This window comes from Rhea americana, unplaced genomic scaffold, assembly GCF_003343005.1.
Source record: "Rhea americana isolate MKP2758 unplaced genomic scaffold, rheAme1 scaffold_465, whole genome shotgun sequence".
Classification (NCBI taxonomy): Eukaryota; Metazoa; Chordata; class Aves; order Rheiformes; family Rheidae; genus Rhea; species Rhea americana.
This window is the reverse complement of record NW_028186607.1, coordinates 9158-24612: the sequence shown is the minus strand read 5'-3', so window position 1 is coordinate 24612 and position 15455 is coordinate 9158. Positions and strand designations below refer to the sequence as shown.

The 15455-nt window shown below is 40.9% G+C and overlaps 1 protein-coding gene across 1 annotated transcript; it reads left to right on the top strand.

Annotated features, from left to right (window-relative positions):
* Positions 1 to 6140: 6140 nt before the first annotated feature.
* On the top strand, positions 6141 to 15226 carry LOC146589363 (MANSC domain-containing protein 4-like). Its single transcript, XM_085316350.1, is given in 3 exon segments — positions 6141 to 6507; positions 14175 to 14309; positions 14595 to 15226. Coding segments are annotated over 3 exon segments (1134 nt in total).
* The last annotated feature ends 229 nt before the right edge of the window (positions 15227 to 15455 follow it).

The following is a 15455-nucleotide window of genomic DNA, read 5'->3' as shown; positions in this document are numbered from 1 at the left end:
GAGAAATCTGTAAAAAGCAAAAATAGTTTAGTGACCTCTCCAGGTGATCTGCAAGTCTAAATCTAGTGATTTGTGTTTAACCAGTTTGTTCTTCCTATTCAAGCAGAGAATATTCTTTGAATGTCATTATTTTGTCACTTAAGAGATAAGGAATAAAATGATAGAAAGGCTGAATGCTGTTAAATCAATAGGTAAAACTCACATTATCAAGTATAATTTCAAAAAAAAAAAAGCTTGTCAGAGTGAATGCTTCATGTAAAGCCATTGACAGCTGTATAACATGTACTGAAACAGAAAGTGGTCAGATTAATGTTACATTAATAACAACATTAGAGTAGACTTAAACATTTCACTAAAGTTGCTGATTGTCACTCCAGTGATAACCATTGCATTAATTGCATTCTATAAATTAAAAGCATACATAAACACAGAAAGAACAGCTATTACCAAATATTTCTAAAATCCAGAAGTGTCAAAATGCATTACGCTCTCCCACCTCAAAAAATATTCTTTATGCAGCACATTTAAACAATAACTAGAACCAGAAAAAAAAATGTAGAATAGAAGTACTATGGAAACACAGGTAAAGGCCCTTCAGCTTTCCCTTTGCTTTTACAGGACTATTTCAGATTTTGAGAATGTTTCAGTGTCCTCAGGAGCACTGAACAGAGAATAATGAACACTGGAGACAATGTTATTCACATAAACAGCTATGGTTAGTCCACACTGCAGGTCAACTGCATCTAAGTGTTAACACAGTCAGATAAAGACAGTTGTTCCTCAGCTGCCAGACAGACAACAGCTGACTCTGTTTAAGCCTGAAATTAGATCTAGAGGTATAAAAAGATCCTGCTTCCATTCATATGGCTCAGCCATCAACTCTGTCACTATTATTCAAAAAACAGAGTTGGGAGGATTTGAGCCCTGTTAATAATTGAGTTGCTTGAGTGGTAGATAGAGCTTGATGCRCATGACTCTCTCTGAAAAAACTACATTTCCTTGTTGAGTATTTACCCATCCTGATCCACGATATTAAAACTGACCTATAATATGGACTATTCAAGTTCCTAATCACTGCTGAGGAATCAATTCCTTTAGCTGAAGGATGGTATCTGTTACCTGGTTATATAACTGCTCCATACAACATCCACTGTGTATTCTTGCACTTTAATGGAATAATCTTATGAATATTGAAGTGTGCTGAATATGTTTTTGAAAAAAATTGTTTCCTTATGCACTTCAATAAGCTTTAATGCCTTATTTGTAATGTATTGATAATTCATATGTATGAAAGTGATTATAATTCGTATTAAAAGATAGTAGAAATACAGTCTATGATTACAAACTGCTAAAACAATATGAAACTTCAGTGTATTACCACAAAGTTTCTGCGCAGCAAAACTGGAGGAATGTTAATTGCAAACTGGAATTTATTTATTTGAGCCTTAGTCATAGAAATGCAAAACAAATTTGAAATGATATACTAGTGGAAGTCACTGGACTTGCTCATAACAGCCAGTGAAGATTGTCGAAGAAACTTTCAGTATAATATCAACTATACCAGCACTAGTTCCATCCAGGTTCAGGCCATTCATATAGCATAAATAAAATATACCTGTGTTTAAACAGCTCTGTACCTCATCTCCTGAACTCTTTAGCCCTTAAGGAACACATTATGATTTGTTCTGATGCAAAACTGTGCTTACAGGGCTATACTACTTTTAACTCCCAAGTGAGTCTCTGCACAACATGCCTTATACTTCTTTGCATATGTACAGTAGCTCATTTGACATTAAATTGGAATTTTCAGCGCTGCACTCTACTGAATTGTATAGAAAACCACTGTTTCACCTTTGTAAATATGAGCTTTTCTAGCTTCATGGTAGAATACATTAGGAGAGCCACACAAATAAGCTGTGGTCTGTAAACTCAAAAGTTGAAAATGATCGGAGCAGGAGGCTTAGTATCCTAATCAAAGTGAAAACACAATGCAAGAGAAAATTAAGGAAAATAACTTCTTACCAGAAAGGCTACCAAAAAAAAAAAAAAAAAAAAGAGAGACATATTTCAGGAAAAAAAGAAATTACCTGTCCATTTCTGAATATTTCTAACTTCAACAGTATTGATAAGCCAGGTTACCATATATATGTAGTTTTGAAGATTTCCCATGGCATGAGAGTGTAGTCAACACCAAGGGCAGTGACCTTTGCCTGCTGCTCAACTCTCATGAGAATGGGCCAGGAGCACTGTGCCCTACTGACTGTAGTTACTACATAGCTGCTGAAGGGTCACTAGCAGATGCAAACTTTACAGTTACATAATTGTCCTGTGCAGATTTGTCTTTCAGTTTTGCAGAAAATAGTATGATGATCATTTCCGCATCTGCTGTGAATACATCCTACAAAGCCAAGATGCTTTTGTTTGAGGTTGGTTTATTGCCGTCTGCTATAAGCATGGAAGTTATTTACTGGAACTCTTACCCCACTATTAAACTTCTGATAGTGGGCTGCAATGTTACCTATCCAATGTGCTGCAAAAGCAGCTATCAGCAGAGCAGGTATTTCTATTGTCAAGATAAGCATTTCATCGGTAACATAACTAGAAAAACAATGAAGACAGTGACTTGCAGCCTGATTTTTTTTTGTTACTTACATCACTATTTCAAGCTTTACATATATAGTGTTTTTTTTGTGTATCTAAATATTGTATTCCTATCCTTATTTGCCTTCTGTATTTCAGGACTTCACGAGCTAGGGAAAAAAAAAAAAAAAAAAAAAAAAATAAGCTTCTAAAACAATCATTCTGTCTAACCCAGAATAGAAATAGGTCTTCTTGGTGTCTTGTTCAGAGAGTTCATTCAAAAAAAAATTATTGTGGCCCACAATAACAACATATGACAACTTTTCTGTAAACATCAGTAATAACCAATGGGCACATCAATGCAAATGGATAAAATTAAAATACCACTTGTTCCTAATTGTGTATCTTATAAAACATCCCAGACAACCTCTGTAAACAAAAGTACTCCCCAACTAATGCAACTGAATGCTGGACAAGAACCCATGAGTATAGCTCCAAAATTAATGACAATGAATGTACATTTAGACCTAACCAACATACGCACTAGCGCAGGAATCCTATTACAGTGACCCTCTATATGACTGGTGGTTACAAAAGCACAGACCAGTAAGACACGGAACCAGAAGAGATATTATTCAAACTCTGCTAGAAGGGCTTGGTACAGGAACAGGAATGTTAAATTCATTTGATATTGAAACCCTAGCAAACAAATTGTCAGTATTGGGAGAAACTGAAGCTGGTGTAACCAGAATGACTGCAAGCTCGCTATGGACAGCTCTACGAATTTCAGTACAAAATTGGCAAGGTACTTGGCACCTCTGGGGGCACACTAATGTGTCCCTGTGGTCCCAATCACTACCTAACAAAAATATATCAAGCGAAGTTGGCTCTGCTTTATCATATATTGTGTCTCAATTAACAAGTTAATAACAAATCAACCAGATCTGGTTAGCCATTGAAAACAGTCAAGGACAAACATTAGAAGGATTATTCCCTGACCTAGTGAAAGATAAATTCAAAGGAGGGTGCCTCAAAACTATTGAAGGCCCTTACCGAGATACAAAAGAAATAATATTGCAGTTAATAGAGATAGGACAAATTAGGGACACTCATACAAAAACAATACCTTTATGCTGATCTGCTGTCATTCCTAAAATCTCCAATTAAAATACCTGGGTACATAACATGGCAGGAGATCCTTTACATTGTAATGCTAATGACACCCATGAAATAAGTAAGCACTGCAACTACTGCCTATCCAGCCGAGGATGGACCTGCCTTAATGTGCCTAGACCTCCAGAATTACGCAGTATGAAACACTCACTTGGTACCTCTATCTACAGTAACGAAACACGAATACACGACAACGGTTTTGGATATGTGTGTGTCCACTCCCAATGCTATTTACTTCAAACATAATGTTAATTTTGGACCTGGCACCATTTGCCGTTGTAATATGACATATGTTTTGGACCAAATTACTAAGCAGACTTACTGGTTAACTGCTCATATGACTGAACAAAAAATGTCTTACATTGCACCATTTAATACTTCAACAATACTTGGAATAACCTTCTGCAAACTAGATGACTTTCTCAAACACAACAGCAAGGTTACTCAGCAGCTGTCTGAAACTGAAAAGTAAAAATGACATATGATAAGAATTAACTAATTTGAGTATCAAAAGTAGAAACTAGTCTCACAGAACATTACTGGTATGACATCTTTAAAGGCTAGTCACCAAAAGCCAACAATGTGCTGCGACTAGTGTTAAATCCTACGCTCATACCATTAATACTTACTGTATTTTTTTTTCTTTTTGGACCTTGATATTGATTTGTTACCTTAAAAATAGAATAGTACACATAACTGAGATCTTAAATAAAGTTAAATCACATACTTACCTGTTGTAAATTACCGGTTTCATATATTCTTGCCCTCACTGTGCACAAGCAAGGAAGGTGGTCAATGATGCAATGAATGTATTAAGCTCACTGTGCAATACCATGTGATAATGAAATGTAGCTCTGAGCCAAGGGGTGGAATAGGACCAACCAATAACCCCTGTAAAGAAAGAAGGCTCAGAGGAGATGAACATGTCCAAGGTGCTCTTCAAGCTCAGGAACAACTTGACCTCCTAATTAGAACCCTTGCATGCCTTAATCTTCACGCAGAGGGGGCTGGAGGGTGACCCTTGTTTCAGGTAAGTACCAAGAATTTAGCGAAGAAAAGAGGGTGTTTCCTTCCGAGTTGAACAAAAGGTGTGAACGTCTCTCTGAGATTAGCCAGATCAGCATGGGGGAAGTAGTGAACATGTGGCTCAGCCCAAAATAGAGTATAAAACCTGAACAACTAACAAAGAAATTTTTGAAGAGAGCAACGAGCTGCAGCTGGCTTCAACCCACCTATTCCTTCCTGGCAATCATGAGGGTGAGCATATTATAGATGCCACTAATACCAGTTGCATATGTATTGTGATTTCAATATATTACTGTGTAACTCTGCTACATCTAAAATGCCATGTAACAACAAATATCTTCAAAGTAAACTTCTCTATTAAACACCGCACACTCCCTATGCATGGAATATCTAAATGAACCTGGTCAGAGATTATCAGCTCTGACATCTTCTCATATCAAWGGCAACACCTGCCACACTGATGGCAAACCGTTTCCCAGGACAAGAGTGCCCATCTTCCCCTTCCCACCATCTTGAGCTCATCTCGCTCCAAGTCACCTTCTAGAAAAGTCCTCCTGCCTAACCCAGAATGGAAATCGGTCTTCCTGGCATCCCGTTCCGAGCACACTGGCAATGGCATGGAAAAGAAATCATCCACGTGAAGGAAAATCCAGGTGATGGGAGACAGGACCTTGCCCTGCCAGACAAGCCAAGAATGATTCACAATTCTACTCTCATGTGCTGCCAGAGCCACAAGGACATAAGCTGCAGGGAGCCTTGCGACACATTTGGGAGCTTTCCAAGGCTCAACTGCTGCTGCTGTACATCTCCGGAAAGAGGGGGCCCACGCCTAGGCCAAAAAGCAGCTAGCACAATATCTAAGCACCTTCAACTCTAGCCTCCAAGAGCAAAAGCCTCCAGACAGCCACTGCCTCCCTTAGCTGGTTTCCAGTTCTCCGTGGGACTGGAGCTGCTACTGACGACCCACCCCCACCCCGCTACTCCCATCACAGTCTCCAAGGCCTTTGCCTAGGTCATGCCTACACAACCCCTCAAGCCTCCTGCACTACCTGAAAAACAGGCAGAGGCAGGCTCCAAAGCGCAGCTCTCGTCTGACTGCCAGGGCAGCTACACTATGCTGAAAGGGGAGCAAAAGCTGCCAGTGGGCAAGGGCAGAGCAGGGAGATGAGCTTGGCCTCCTTTCCTAGCCTCTAGGTCACGGTGAGCACATGTGGCACAGAGGCAAGGCATCTGGACTCGTAGCTCTCGAGCTTAAGAGTCCCCCCTGCATCTCCTCCCTTCCAGAAAACAAAGCAAGGCAGGCACTCAGGAAAAGGCATGCCAGGCCCTGAACTGCCAACAGGATCCAGCAACACTGCACCATGCTTCCCCCAGAAGACCTCCCCCACCACCGAGTTACAGCATCTGCTYGGCTTCCCTGCAGCCTGCTGCCCAAGGAAGCCCAGCCTCTGGCTGCACCCAGCACTGCTTGCCCAGCACCACAATTGGCTACCTGCCCAGGCTCTCAGGCAGCAGTGACAAGATTGCAGGAGCCCTACGACACGCACAGCCTCTTCCCACATGCCTTGGAAACAGATGAGAACAAGAGTGCCAGAGAGAGGCGTACACATTGTACGCCAAAAGCAAAAGCTTTACCACTGACAGCCAGAACTTCCAGCAGGCAGAGAAGTCCACAACAGCCCTGCTCCACCAGAGCTAAGGAAGAGCCCAGCAGCTGCCTGGTGCTAGGCATGTGTTCCTCAGGGGTGGCTGCTCCAGGCCAAAATGGCTAGGGACAAGGGCCCACAGGCAGACCATGCTGGCACACACACATCCCTGAAGGCACTTGCACTGCTCTCTCAAGGCCTGGGGGGAGGGCACTTCAGAGGCCCTAATGGCCCTGAGCAGCCCAGCTGGGGCCTCCACACACAAACACAGCCCCACCCACCTGTCCAATGCCCCAGCAGCCCCAGAGCAGTGCAGCCCCAGGCCTTCAGTGCCCGCCTCAGCTACATGCCTCTGCTTCTCTCCCCTGCAGCCAGCTCAGGGGCACTTGGCCTGCAGTCCTGTGCCTGGCCCTGCCCACCTCACCTGGCTTTGCCTTGCCTGCAGCTCTCAGCAGACCCTGAGTGTCCTGTAAATGCAGAGCAGTGAGTTGCATATGAGCGAAGGAGCATGTTTAGTAGCTTCCAGTCCAGGCCAAAGCATGCTGCAAGAGAAACCAGACAAAAAGACTTCTTACTACACGGGACCTTTCTAGAAATCCTCCTTGAAATCACAAGAAGGCATCCATTCCCTAGGGCAGGTGAGTGGGGCCAGCACCTCGAGGGAAGTAAGCTTTGCCTGCTGTTTGGCACTCGTGAGACTGTGCCAGGAGGCCGGGAGCACTGTGCCCAGCCTGGGGCTCCACGGTGTCTATGGTACAGCCAGGGACACCCCAGGAGCCACCCTGCTGCAGATCGCCCGAATGGGGAGGGGAGTTGGAGCCCACGAGCTGGGCACGAGGCCCGGGAGCACTTCCCCTGGCACACGAACATCCTTGCTCTCTGGCGAGCCAAAAGGCCCACAGATAGCACCCCAGGAGAGCCGCCCTCAGCCCACCCCAGCCCCTGCCCCTCCAGAGCGGGGTCTCTTCAGACCACCAGACACCCCCACACACACACACACTCCTTGGGCTGGGCACCAAGCTACGCATGACATCAGGAGGGCTTTCTGAGGTCACCTCTGCTCCTTCATTGCTTGTCTGAAGCCTTAAAGCTATACTTTCTCTGTATCACTACACTTCAGGAGTATATTGCCAGGAGTGCACTGAAGAGTGCCTCTGTGGTGCCTAAATTTGATTGCAAAACTCAAAAGTCTTGAAAGGTTTTTGAATATGGAGTATGAACTGGAATGCATGGAGCTCTGCCTAGGGGTGGAGGAGGAGGCAGTCCAGAGCTTAGGGGTGAAGATCAAAGGGCAGGCTAACAGGAGGGCACTGTTGTGGGTGTCTGCTACAGGTCATCTGACCAGGAAGAGGAAGTAAATGAGGCCTTCCATAGACAGCTGGAAGTAACCCCACAATCACAGGCCCTGGTTCTCATGGGAGACTTCAACCACCCTGACATCTGCTGGAGGGACTATGCAGCAAGGCACAAACAGTTCAGGAGGCTCCTGCAATGCATCGATGATAACTGCTTGATACAAATGGTGGAGGAGCCTATGAGGAAGGCTGTCCTGCTGGACCTTGTCCTAACCAACAAACAAGTACTGCTTGGAGATGTGAAGGTTGGGGGCAGCCTTYGCTGCAGTGATGACGAGATGGTGGAGTTCAGGATCCTGCAGGAAAGAAGTAAGGCAACAAGCAGGACTGCAACCTTGGACTTCAGGAGAGCAGACTTTGGGCTCTTCAGAGACCTACTTGGAGGAATATCATGGGTTAAGGCTTTAGAAGGAATGGGAGTCCAGGAGAGCTGGCTAGTATTCAAGCATCACTTCCTCCAAGCTCAAGAGCGGTGTATCCCTATGAGTAAGAAGTCCAGCAAAGGGGGCAGGAGACCTGCATGGGTGAGCAAGGAGCTCCTGGCCAAGTTCAGACAGAGGAAGAAAGTACACAGACTGTGGAAGAGGGGACAGGCTACTTGGGAGAATTATAGGAATGCAGTCAGAGTATGTAGAGATGCGACGAGAAAGGCTAAGGCCCATTTGGAATTGAGTCTGGCATGGGATGTTAAGGACAACAGGAAGGGATTCTTCAAATACATCAGTAGGAAGAGGAGGACTAGGGAAAATGTGGGCCCACTACTGAATGGAGCAGGGGCCCTGGTGACAAGGGATACAGAGAAGGCAGAGTTGCTGAATGCCTTCTTTGCTTCAGTCTTCACTGCTAAGGGCAGCCCTCAAGAATCCTGGAGCCTGGATGTAGGGGAGAAAGTCTGCAGAAAGGAAGAGTTTCCTTTGGTTGAGGAGGATAGGATTAGAGACCTTCTGGGCAGGCCTGACATCCACAAATCCACGGGCCCAGATGGGATGCACCCACGGGTACTGAGGGAGCTGGCGGATGTTGTTGCCAGGCTGCTCTCCATCATCTTTGAAAAGTCCTGGAGAACTGGAGAGGTGCCTGAGGACTCGACGAAAGCCACTGTCACTCCAGTCTTCAAAAAGGACAAGAAGGAGGACCCAGGCAATTATAGGCCAGTCCACCTCACCTCCATCCCTGGAAAGGTGATGGAACAGCTTGTTCTGGATGTCATCTCCAGGCATGTGGAGGAAAAGAAGGAGATCAAGATTAGTCAGCATAGATTCACCAAGGGGAAATCCTGCTTAACCAACCTGGTAGCCTTTTATGATAGAATRACTGGYTGGGTAGCTGAGGGGAGAGCAATGGATGTTGTATGCCTTGACTTCAGCAAGGTTTTTGACACTGTCTCCCATAACATCCTCCTAGATAAGCTCAGGAAGTGTGAGTTAGATGAGTGGACAGTGAGGTGGATTGAGAACTGGCTGAAAGTCAGAGCTCAGACGGTCGTCATCAGTGGCGTGGAGTCCAGTTGGAGGCCTGTGACTAGTGGCGTCCCCCAGGGCTCAGTACTGGGTCGCATCCTGTTCAACTTATTCATCAATGACCTGGATGAGGGAGTCAGAGTGCACTCTCAGCAAGTTTGCTGATGATACCAAGGTGGGAGGAGTGGTTGATACACTTGAGGGCTGTGCTGCCATTCAGAGAAAACTGGAGAGCTGGACAGACTGGGTGGAGAGGAACCTTATGAGGTTCAACAAGGGCAAGTGCAGAGTCCCTAGGCACCAGCACAAGCTGGGGGCTGACCTTCTGGAAAGCAGCTTTGCAGAGAAGGACCTGGGAGTGCTGGTGGATGACAAGTTGACCGTGAGCCAGCAATATGCGCTTGTGGCCAAGAAAGCCAATGGTATCCTGCAAGGTATTAGGAAGACTGTTGCCAGCAGGTTGAGGGAGGTGATCCTGTTGCTCTGCTCAGCGCTGCTGAGGCCTCATCTCGAGTACTGTGTCCAGTTCTGGGCTCCCCAGCATAGGACTACGAAGATGATCCAAGGGCTGGAGCATCTGCCCTATGAGGAACGGCTGTGAGAACTGGGCGTCTTTAGCCTGGAGAAGGGGAGGGGATCTTATCAATGTGTATAAGTCCCTGAAGGGAGGGTGTCAAGGGAATGAGTCTGAACTCTTTTCCGTTGTCCCATGTGACAGGACAAGAGACAATGGGCAAAAACTGAACCACAGGAAGTTCTGCCTGAATGTGAGGGGGAATTTCTTCACTGTGAGAGTGACAGAGCATTGGCACACGTTGCCCAGAGAAGTTGTGGAGTCTCCTTCTCTGGAGATATTCAAAGCCCGCCTGGATGCTATACTGTCTAACATGCTCTAGGTGACCCTGCTTGAGCAGGGGACTTGGACTAGATGATCTCCAGAGGTCCCTTCCAACCTTACTGATTCTGTGATTCTGTGATTCTATGATTCCATGATTCTATGATGAAAATGGCCTGCCTGTTCCTAAAAATTGTCAATGTATGTTTTGAGGAAATTTTGAATTATGAGTAAAGATACGAGCTTGATCACCTAACATTGAGACAGCTAATATAATTGCCAGAGGCATTCCTGGGAGGAGTCAGCTTCTGTCTTATTATCGTGATGAAATAGCTATTATATACATTTCAGTTTTTTTTTTTTTTCTATTTAGTCAATGAACTTTTTGTCATTAAACAAGGGACTGGGCATCTTACAGCATTACATAAGTAATGCTACCTGGAACCTTGTTTTTACGTAGTCAAATACGATTTTGTTACAGTCTTAGCAAAAATATATAGACATTAGATGGCATTTCAAAGGTACACTTTAAATCAGCTGGTAATTCTGATAAAGTCCCAAGGAGACACATGATTTCACTACCACCAACATTACTGTAAATAAATATCCTCATTTAGATTTCAAGAAATAAAGATTTATAAGAAGTTTAATAAGAGGGTTTTCTTTATTATCTTATCACTAAAAGCAAAGTTACTAAAATGTCATCTTACAACTCAAAAATTTTTTGAAATAATTTAAAAGCAAACAATAAAATTTGTTGCTTATCTCTCTTCAAAGCAATAAAAAAATGTTTTATAGCATGTTCTTGGAGCTTTTATCCTGACCAAAGAACAGGCCTTCCTTACCAAAAAAAGTTTGTGACTTATTTTTCTTACTCTATTTTGTGCAATCAATTCCATCACACATCCAAAAGAGAATGTATCCACAAACAACCAAGTTCTTCAAATTAGAAATTTCTTTTTTTTAATATTTAATGGTATTTTCAAAGGTTACAAAGTAATTATTGAAATGGAAAACATTTTTAGTAGTATGTTGTGCTGAAAAAAAGGAGTTTCTAAAGACCCTACAACTTTGCACAAATATGGGAAGTAGGGAAATTTTGGAAGATTTCTCTCCTCTGTCGAAGTAAATACATTATTTTCATATGTTCTTAAATAAGATAGTCTTTATATTAGCAAACCTGCATAGTGTTTGTATATCATGCTAAAAACAAACATAAAATATGCTATTAGCACAAAACTTCCATTCTTTAACAAAATCCAGAACACTGTGTGTCTGGGTCTGAAGGCAAAGGTACATACTGCTACAGTATGTGATGAAAATGAAGAACAATTTTCTTTCCAGTAAAAAATTACCAATGTGAACAAAAATGTCAAAATTTTGATTTTCAAACAATGACTTCAAAATATCACATTATTAGTTTGCATTAATCTTTGAAAAAGAGATAGCACAGAAAATCCAATACTATAATACATATTTCATACAAATATTTGAAGGGCTTTGTCTTTTAAACTTCTAATTTATGCTAAAAATTATTAAAAAAAAAAAAAAAAAGTTTTGTGATGCCTAGAACTACTTTTGTATTTAGACACTAATTCTTAAAAATAATGAGTGGATTTTAAATTGCCTTATCCATGGAAGCCAATGTAGTTTGTATATCACCTGTAAAAATGTTCACAGTCCTCAAGAAATAGATGAAAATATTTATGTAATGACTAAAGATGCCTCCTTAATCCTGTAGAATATATGTAATCTTTTGAATAAAAATGTAGACTAATTAGCATACAAAAGAGCCAGAGGTTTGTATAATCCATATAAAATTATCACTATCTTCCACAAGACATCATCTTTTGGTTTTTGTATAATCATAACTTTCCTTGTACCAAGCTTAATGGCCTAAGAATATACTCTAAGCACAAGTTCCTATGACAAATAAATAATGAAGCTTAACTAGAGTTAGATATAGGACACAAAAATGATACAAGGGAAGGAAAAATTGTTGGTTATCTTCTTCATTTTAGAGCTGATATCAAATCATACCTCTACCTACCTTTAATTAAAGAATTCAATTTTTATCTGTAGGTATTACTGTTTTGTTTCAGATAGGCAGACAGCTTTGATCTTTATACCCAAAGTAGCTAAAAAGCACAAGCCAATACAAATTCTGCAGTAGCACGTCTGTCATCCATCATTTCCATAAAGCTGCTGAATCTGTATTGTTCACACAGACAGAATGCTTTGCAAATACTTAAACTGCATAGCACACATTTTTTGAAAACAATACTTTTCTCCTATGGCAGATAAGTTTATTATAACTGAAAAACTTGTTTCCAAGCTGTATATTTGCTGTATGATGCAGTAGGCAGGATTCTAACTGAAAAAAAATAGGTAAGTAGTACAAAAAAGATAGTAGGGCTGGATTTAGTGTATTTTCTTCCTTTTTTTCATATGTGGATAGTTAAGCCTTTTTTTTAGGATTACATAAAATGGAAAGAGTTGCATGATTTTTCCATTATATACAGGGAAGTATTACAAATTAGTTTAATTACTTGTAAATATGATAATAATGATTGGCATAAACACCTAAGTAAATGGAATACATTTATAAAGCTAGGTAGCTTCTGAGTAATTTAGGTAAAATAAAGCTTTTTGTTAATGGTGCTACATCAATATACTATAACTAAAATGCTTCTTTTTTCAGTATTAACAAAAATCACTGAATTATCTTAGGAAATGCTTGCCTGAAGCAACATTTCAGCTCTAGTAATTCACATATTTTAATGAGAGTTACACTAAGAAATAAATATAAGTATCTCATCTCAAAAGCTCGTTTCATAAATACATTGCCCAACTGAGACTCAGGAGGAATGCTAGAATTTTCTCAAGTGCAAAGCCTGAGACTCACAATCAGTGTCAGAAAAGTTATCATCTTTAGCATTTTTAGTAATTTACTGGCTTTTCTGCTATTTGATTTTTCCTCAGTCCTGGCAATGCTTTTTTAATTGCAAGTAGCTGTGTTAGTTATGGAGATTACATTCAAGGCAGGAAGAGAAATTTAGGTAAAATAAATAAAAAAACAAAAACATCTTCTAATTAACCCCAAAACTAATTATTATCCTGCTCCAAGCAGACTGATATCATAAAAGAAAATTAACTTTTGACTAGATATTTACCTTTTGATACATTGTAAGACTCTGAAAGAAGAATCTTGCATCGGTTTTGATATAGTATGACACTAACCATACATATTTTAGCATGCAGATAAACATAAAACTATCAAAAACGTCTGATTAAATTGACTTCTAAGCCTTATTTTTAATCTAAATCTTAAATCATTGGAATTTAGGCATCTTTATGTTTTTGAAAATTGTGTTTCGGTGACAAATATTTGAGGTATTTCTTCATTATTATCTTAGCCCTGACTTCTGATGTGGAAAGATAGAACTGAATTTCCAAACATTAATCAAGAATTGTCTAAACTGAGTTGGTATACTTGTTCACAGAGCCCAATAGCACAAGGGCAAACAAGGAAAAGGACTGGGAAYTGACAATAGGGCAGAATGCTGCTTGCTTACTGCAGTTCAGTAGATGGTCACTTAATAGTCTGGCTGAAGTAAGTGACTGCAATACAGTTTCAAGCAGACAGGTATCCATAGGAGAAAACAGCTTAAAGGTGTCTTCCTTGATAGCTTTACTTTTCATTTTAGAAATCATTTAGATAGATCATGCTAGATGGATCATTTTAAAAATGATCCATTCCCTGCAGCTGAGGTGTGATGGAAGGGATTATGTGAGGAAACTGGCAGCAAAAGACTGCAAGCTACAGTGTATCAATTCTGTAAATTTATTTAATCAGAGATACATTTGGAGTTCAAGTAGCCATTCTACCCCTTTTCTCCAGATGTAAAATAATAGTCCTAAATAGTTACACTTTTCTGACCATGGGTTTAATTATTTTTAAGATAACGAGAACTACAGATTTAAAGCACTATGTAGCTCCCCAGCATTATAGCCCTTCTACTGTTAAATAATGTAGTGGCATGCAAAATGCAAGGGTCATGAGGCTGACAAACTCAGCTTTATTCTTTTCTTGTTATAGTTTCCTGCAATCTAGCAGTGTTCTACCATGGAGCTCCTCATAAGAACATGAACCGCCTGCACATGTCTTGCCCAGCATTGGAAAGCTGCATACTCAAGGCAGGAATCAACACCATTTTGTACAACATCACAATAGGTAATCAGATATTATGTGCAGAAAGGCTGAAAACACATCAACAGTAAGAAAAGATAAAATTTTACTAGGTCAGTCGTTACACTGAAAGATCTTCTTAAGTAATACACATAATGCTAAAATTGCATCAAAGTTTTTTCTCATATTTCATTAATGTACCTATTTCAGAGAATACCTCCCCCCTTTCTCCCATTCATCATTTGAGAAAGGACCTGGAAGATATACTCTGCTTTCAAGATTCAGGTTCTAAGATGAGTATCTAAAGAATATTTGTTTATGATTTAATAGGGATTGATCCAGATCTTCTTATTTTTGAGAAACTGACACCGAAAGAGCCAAATACTCGTTCCTCACTGAACAAACACAAAATGCAAAACAGCAGAAGGATGACTGAGCCAGAAAGATGCCAGCAAAATAATGTAACATCAAGTTCTCTTCTACCTGAAGCTCCATCTTCTACCACTAGCCATGGCTTAATAGCAGACAGTTACACCGTTAGTACAAGCCTGATGGGCCAAAAAATTGAAGCTACCACTTTGTTAAGGCCAGAAACCTTTCTACTGGATGATCACTTTGCTAAGAAGACAAGCACTGAGTCTCTCACCAGTTCAGATCAAAGGACTGTACATTTAACTTTGATCTATAAATCTCCCAAGGTGTTATTCCATGTACCCACTCCTCCTTGTCTGAACAGCAGTAAGTAACACTTTAACAATACCAAAGACTACAGCGGTAGGAACTACACTTCAGATAATGAGGCACCTGCTTGGGAGGCTGTAGACTTAGGTTTCTTGTTTATTCCTGTTGTTCTTTGCATTTCTCCCATCTTCCTTTGCTGTTGTACTGTTGCTTTTGCAGCAGAGTGTTGCAGAAAGAGGAGAGGTCAGTATAAACCCACAAGGAGAGAAAAAAGTATCTAGACATTTCACAGAATATACTACTGTCAAAAGTAGTTTGCAAAATACTGTCACTATCCTTGTTTTGGAACTTTTTTWWAAAAAAAATGAATTGTATATACCAGCTTATTTCTTACATGTTTCTTTTACAGAACAAAAGATAATTTTTACTGATAGTTTTAGCATCTTTTTGTTGCAGTTTCATTCTCATGAGACAAAACACAATTTCCTTGGCTCTTCAGGGAGCAGGTAC